The following is a 6,783-nucleotide window of genomic DNA, read 5'->3' on the forward strand; positions in this document are numbered from 1 at the left end:
AACCATTGTAAGTCAAGAACAAAGGGAAATTCTATAGCAAAAGCCACATTCACACTATCATGAATTCTGAACTGCTACTATCCAAATTAAAAATTTTGCTTAGTTATATCTCCCCAAAGCAAACCAATACCAAGGATTTTTTATCGTAATGACTGGTAACTGCTCAGACTAATGTTCTACAACAACAGGTCACCAAAAGTTACAATCTGCCAAAAGTATGTAAGAGTTCCACTTTTCTGTCAAATTGAGTTTATCCTGAAACATAAGTCTTGGAATGTTATGATCACCATATGTGTATAATCTGGAAATATAATTGAATCCTATAGAGTAACTCTCATTATATAAAGAACAAAAGAAAACTTTGGAATTAAAATATAGATTTTTTAAAAATTAATTTGAGGAGATTATTCATAAAAAAGATTTTTAAAAATCTTTTAAAACAAATTTCATTTAAGTGGAAAGAGGTTGCTAATTTGTAGAAAATGGATGCTGTAGCTGATCAGGTCAGCTGTTAACATGAACAAGTAACCCTCAGTTGATTATCTGCCTTATTTTTCTACTTATTAACATACTCTACAATTAAAAATTATCAAATATTTGTTTTTTAAAGGAGAATTCATTGTCACTCCCTAGGCCATGTTAATTAAGACTGTTAAAATGCCTTGCAGTTACATTACTGAGACTAGCTAATAAAGTTTGGCAAAGTATTTCTTATATAGAACTTTTCATTGAATAAAATTTAATATAACTTGGCTGGGCATGGTGGCTCATGCCTTTGGGCACCACTTTGGGAGGTCAAGGCAGGTGAATCACTAGAGGTCAGGAGGTTGAGACTATTCTGGGCAACATGGTAAAACCCCATCTCTATTAAAAATACAAAAATTAGCTGGGCGTGGTGGCTTGCGCCTGTAATCCCAGCTACTCCGGAGGCTGAGGTATGAGAATTGCTTGAACCTGGGAGGCAAAGGTTGCAGTGAGCTGAGATCCTGCCACTGCACTCCAGCCTGGGTGACAGAGCAAGACTCCGTCTCAAAAAAAAAAAAAAAAAAAAAAACTTAATATAACCAAATAAGGAAAAGAATGATACTAGAGAACAATTACTGAACATGTAAAGGGATATTTTTATATAAAATAGGACATTATAATCATTTTCCTAAATAAGAATTCTCCCACTATTTTGTACAAGGCTGTGAAATTAGATGTATTAAAACAAACCCAAAATAAAAATTTTTTGTTTTCACCAGTTTTTCCTAATTATAAAGTTTCTATGGAGAGTATACAGAAATTCCAATGAAGAAAAAAGCTGTTCTATGAAAAAGTTACATTTCATTTACAAAAACACTTATGTATACATAAGAAACTCACTACTACTTTGTTTAAATTTATTGTGCAGCCTCAACAGAAAGTCATTCTGTCTTGACAGGTAGGAATTTTTTTTTGTTTTTTTTTGAGATGGAGTCTTGCTCCGTCACTCAGGCTGGAGTGCAGTCGTGCGATTTTGGCTCACTGCAACCTCCACCTCCCAGGTTCAAGCGATTCTCCTACCTCAGCCTCCCGAGTAGCTAGGACTACAGACGTGTGCCACCATACCCGGCTACTTTTTGTACTTTTTTTTAGTAGAAACAGGGTTTCACTATGTTGGCCAGGCTGGTCTCGAACTCCTGACCTCAACTGATCTGCCTGCTTCGGCCTCCCAAAGTGCTAGGAATACAGGCATGAGCCACCACACCCAGACTAGAATTTTTTCAAATAAGCAATTGTTAACAAAAAATTCTACACATCAAATCTCAAAATTTTTTTCTGAGGAAAGACATATGATTCAAAATTGTAATACATATTCATACAACTTATTGCGAATGACCATATAAAGAGTTTACATTAATTATCACAGAGAAGTACATTTGTCAGGTTAATGATCCATGTTCTTCTTAAAAGTTATTTATAAAACATTATTTCTCCACACAGAAAAAAAAGCATAATAAACAATGAGCTGATTACTCTATAAAATTAATGTCTTAAAACTGTACAGAGTACACACACTGCCTTCCCAGAGCCCTAGCCCTGCACAGTCCAGTGAGCCACTCAAGGGCCCCGTGGGCACCAGAGAAAAAGGTAGCAGATTGATTAACAGCTGATGAACTCAAGATACGTTTAATAAGAGAAATTCTGTGGTCACTTAGGAATTTTGTAGTTCATCATTCATAATATTAAGGTTTTTTTCAGCTGGATGTGATTTGAGGGAAAGAAAAAGCAATTAGTGAGGAAATGCATGAAAATACCTAAAAGGAACATTTAAAATGAGATTCATTAACTAAATTCCTAGGAATGTGAGCAACTGTCACTTTCAAACTTGGCAGAACCATGCTCAGTCCCCATTACTCTGAAACTTTCAAACTCAGAAGCAATGTTAACCTTTCCTTTTATTTCCTGTACTTTCACAGAATTCTTCATGCACATGTACTGGTATGCAGAAAGAGTTAGCATAGCAGGGGGCTGACTGCCATCCTTTGAAAGGCCTGATTACAAAAGTGTCCCTTGGCTGGCATCTGGGAATTTGGATTTGGGGAGGGTTCTCACCGTCCTAACTGGTAGTGTGCTTACACTGATTATACAAACAATGCGGTTTATGCTCAACACTTGACTTGCTTTTCTTCTGGGAATCTAAAATTTTAGTATATGCCAGACAGAGGGTATCTAAGTGTCCAGCTCCCAGTAAAAACCCTAGGCCCTGAGCCTCTAATGAGTTTCACCGGTTGGCAACATTTCACGTGTGTTGTCATAACTCACTGGGGGAAAGAAGTACATCTTGTGTGACTTCAGTGAAAGAAGAACTTTGGAGGCTTGCACCTGGTTTTCCTTTACACTTTGCCCAATACACATTTACCCTTTGCAAATTTTGCTTTGTATCTGTTCACAGTAATACACAAGAGCCATGCCTAGGACTATATGGTGAGGCCTGAGAGCCCCTCTAGCAAATCAGCAAACCCGGGAGTGGTTCCAAGACTCCCAACATGTAAGTTATCAACTTATTGCCAAATTCACCCTTTTTTACCTGCTCTGTGAAAAATGTATCCGGCCCTTTAATATTCTCCCACCAGTTGGCACAAGGGTAAGCTTTGTTGGTAAAAAGTGTGGAGAGCCCGGGTGTGGTAGCTCAAGTCTGTAATCCCAGCCCTTTGGGAGGCCGAGGCCAGAGGATCGCTTGAGCCCAAGAGTTCCAGACCAGCCTGGGCAACAATATGGCAAAATCCTGTCTCTACAAAAAAAGACAAAAAATTAGCCAGGTGTGGTGGCACATACTGCAATCCCAGCTACTGGTGTGCAGGTGAGGGGCTGCTGAGGTGGGAAGATCACCAGAGCCTGGAAGGTCAAGGTTGCAGTGAGCCGTGATGGTGCTACTGCACTCCAACCTGAGTAACACAGTGACACACTGTCTCAAAAAAAAAAAAAGGGCTGGAGGCCAGGCGTGGTAGCTCACACCTGTAATTCCAGCACTTTGGGAGGCTGAGGCGGGTAGATCGCTTGAGGTCAGGAGTTCGAGCCTGGCCAATACGGTGAAACCCCGTCTCTACTAAAAATACAAAAAGTAGCCGGTTGGGGTGGCAGGCGCCTGTAATCCCAGCTTCTCAGGAAGCTGAGGCACGAGAATCACTTAAATTCGGAAGGTAGAGATTGCAGTGAGCTGAGATCACGCCACTTCACTCCAGCCTGGGTTACAAAGTGAGACTCTGTCAAAAAAAACAAAAAGTGCTGGAGAGACACTGTAGGAAGAAAGGGTTTTGCTTCCTGATTCCAGTGTGCTTAGGGCTCCTCTAGAACCAAGCTCCTGAAATGCATGGCAGCTAGCAGCATCCAAGAGTCAGCAGCTTCCCCAAGGCCCCTTACCCTACTACATGGTTTTGTAATGGAGTACCTCTGATGAGATACTTCCCCATGAGGCTTTCTCTGGCACCCCGGCACCCCAAATGGCAAAACTATAGCCAGTTCCAGAAAACAAATTTACAAGAAGTTCCCTGGCAAGGCACTACAGTGACTTTTCTGCCATCCTGAGAAGCACAGCTGTGCCCTCTTCAATAAGGTACAGAACTCAGCCCAGTGAGGGAAACTCTTCCTTGGATACTCTTACTCCTAGGGGCAGTGGCTATTATGGAGTACATTACATAATATTAAAACTGCTATGATATTACATATCTGCTATTCTTTTCAGTTCTCCTTACTTAATAATTCTCTATATTAAACTTTCCCTATTAAAATTACTGTATGACTTATCCCTATACAGACTAACACAGCTTTTTTTTTTTTTTTTTTTTTTTTTTTGAGAGTCTCGCTCTGTTGCCCAGGCTGGAGTGCAGTGGCACAATCTCGGCTCACTGCAACCTCTGCTTCCCGGGTTCACACCATTCTCCTGCCTCAGTGTCCCAAACAGCTGGGACTACAGGCGCCCGCCACCACGTCCAGCTAATTTTTTGTATTTTTAGTAGAGACGAGGTTTCACCATGGTCTCAATCTCCTGACCTCGTGATCTCCACGTCGGCCTCCCAAAGTGCTGGGATTACAGGTGTGAGCCACCGCACCCGCCCAATACAGAATTCTTAACAAGTAATACTAAAATCACTACAAACCTGAAGAGATGCTCCCCCATACTATTGCAAATCACTTCATCATCAGGAAACAGTTCCAAGGCCTGCTCATAGCAACCAAGTAAGTCTTGTATCCGATTGAGAGCATCAAGCTCTTCAGCCCATCTGAAAAGTGTGTACTGAAAAGTTTCCTTTACAAATAAGAAAAAAATATGAATTAGTCAATAACATAACAGATGAAAGAATATACATTAGTTGAAGATTTCAAGCAACAGAACTTAATTACTATTGAACGATCACCTTCAATTTCATTTAGCTTTAGTAGGCACTGTTTTCTGAACAAGTGCACAAATGAATGAATTTTACCACCTACATGGCCATAATAAGCAGAATTAGTCTGACCACTCTCTAAACTCCCTCCATTCTTAGCTACTGTATCGCACTCTCCTTATTCTCCAGCTGCCTCATTTTTGTGGGTTCCTGTGTTTTTAGAGTTTGTCCTTGGCTCTCTTCTTTTTTCTCTCATCCATCCCTAATGCATTTATTATGACCCATGTGTTGATGGATGCTACGTTTACATCTCTAGTCAAGACCTTCTCTTCTGAACCTCAGACTCATAGATACAACTTCCTAATAGTCATTTCAACCTGGCAATGGATCTCCAGCCATTGCGAATGTAGTCCAACTAAAATATTTCCTGAACAATCCTTGTGCAAAGAACTGAGGCAACATAAATCTTGTTCTTATCCTCACAGAGGCCCTATAGAGAGAAATTTAACATAAAATTTTGGAAAAGTTCAAAATGTTCTAAACTGAACTCATCATATTCCTCTGACACAAGACATAAGATTAAGATACCACTCAACCTCAAACCATAAAATCACCTTATAATGGTACCTTAACTCCACATACACTGTTTCAAACCTAGCCAATGCTCTCTCACTATCTTTAAATCTGTTACCACCTCTCCATCCCACAGTTACAACCTAATCTGGCCCTTCTAACCATTTGCTGGACTACAGCAACAGCCTTAACGCTGTCACTTTAGTTCCAATCGCATCTCCCTCCAGCCATTCTCCATGCTGCAACACTGTGAAAAGACGGAAAGCTTTAGTCATTACAGCATTACCATTAAAACATTTTAAATCATCTTCACATATTTTATACAAAAGAGTTGATACTTGGAACTGAATCTTGAGGGAGTTTACTAGAGAGACAAGGATAAGAAAGGAGATTCTGGCTGGGCACAGTGGCTCATGCCTGTAATCCCAGCACTTTGGGAGGCCAAAGCGGGCAGATCACCTGAGGTCAGGAGCTCGAGACCAGCCTGGCCAATATGGCCTAAAATATATAAAATATAAAAATTAGCCAAAGATGGTGGCAAACATCTATAATCCCTGCTACTCGGGAGGCTGAGGCTGGAGAATCACTTGAACCTGGGAGGTGGAGGTTGCAGTGAACCGAGATCGCACCACTGCATTCCAACCTGAGCAGTAAGAGACTCTGTTCAAAAAAAAAAAAAAAAAACCCACACAGATTATATGAAATGGATCACAGGGTCTACAGATAAGTGGCTTGGTGTGGCTGGAGTTTGGCTATTGAGAATAGAGTAGCAGGAAATGAGATTTCTACAAGGGGCCCATACAAAGAAATACAATTTGTTTGGCAGGAAACAGAACTAGTTGCTTACCCTACTGAATTTCAGGCATCACACTACAAATTTCACATATACCTTTTTTTTTCTTTCTGAGATGGAGTCACACTCTGTCACCCAGGCTGGAGTACAGTGGCGTGATCTTGGCTCACTGCAATCTCTGCTTCCTGGGTTCAAGCGATTCTTCTGCATCAGCCTCCGGAGTAGCTGGGACCACAGGTGCATGCCACCACGGCCGGCTAATTTTTTGATTTTTAGTAGACAAGGGGTTTCACCATATTGGCCAGGCTGGTCTCGAACTCCCGACCTCGTGATCTGCCCGCCTCGGCCTCCCAAAGTGCTGGGATTACAGGCATGAGCCAGCACGCACAGCCTAAATATACTTTTAATACACAGCAATTTTTTTTTTTTTTTTTTTTTTTTTGAGACGGAGTCTCGCTCTGTCGCCCAGGCTAGAGTGCAGTGGCGCCATCTCGGCTCACTGCAAGCTCCGCCTCCCAGGTTCACGCCATTCTCCTGCCTCAGCCTCTCCCAGTAGCTGGGACTACA

The 6,783-nt window shown here is 41.3% G+C and overlaps 1 protein-coding gene across 2 annotated transcripts in view; it reads right to left on the reverse strand.

Moving 5' to 3' along the window:
* PRMT9 (protein arginine methyltransferase 9) overlaps positions 1 to 6,783 on the reverse strand; it is a 47,385-nt gene that overhangs the window by 38,941 nt on the left and 1,661 nt on the right. For both annotated transcript variants that reach the window (XR_004053532.1, XM_030917505.1), the window contains one exon: positions 4,623 to 4,771. Coding sequence is in view for 1 of the 2 variants with exons in the window: in XM_030917505.1 (XP_030773365.1) it covers positions 4,623 to 4,771 (149 nt within the window). In the remaining variant the exon portion in view is untranslated. The remainder of the gene's footprint in view (positions 1 to 4,622; positions 4,772 to 6,783) is intronic.

This window comes from Rhinopithecus roxellana, chromosome 2 (assembly GCF_007565055.1).
Source record: "Rhinopithecus roxellana isolate Shanxi Qingling chromosome 2, ASM756505v1, whole genome shotgun sequence".
NCBI classification, from domain to species: domain Eukaryota; kingdom Metazoa; phylum Chordata; class Mammalia; order Primates; family Cercopithecidae; genus Rhinopithecus; species Rhinopithecus roxellana.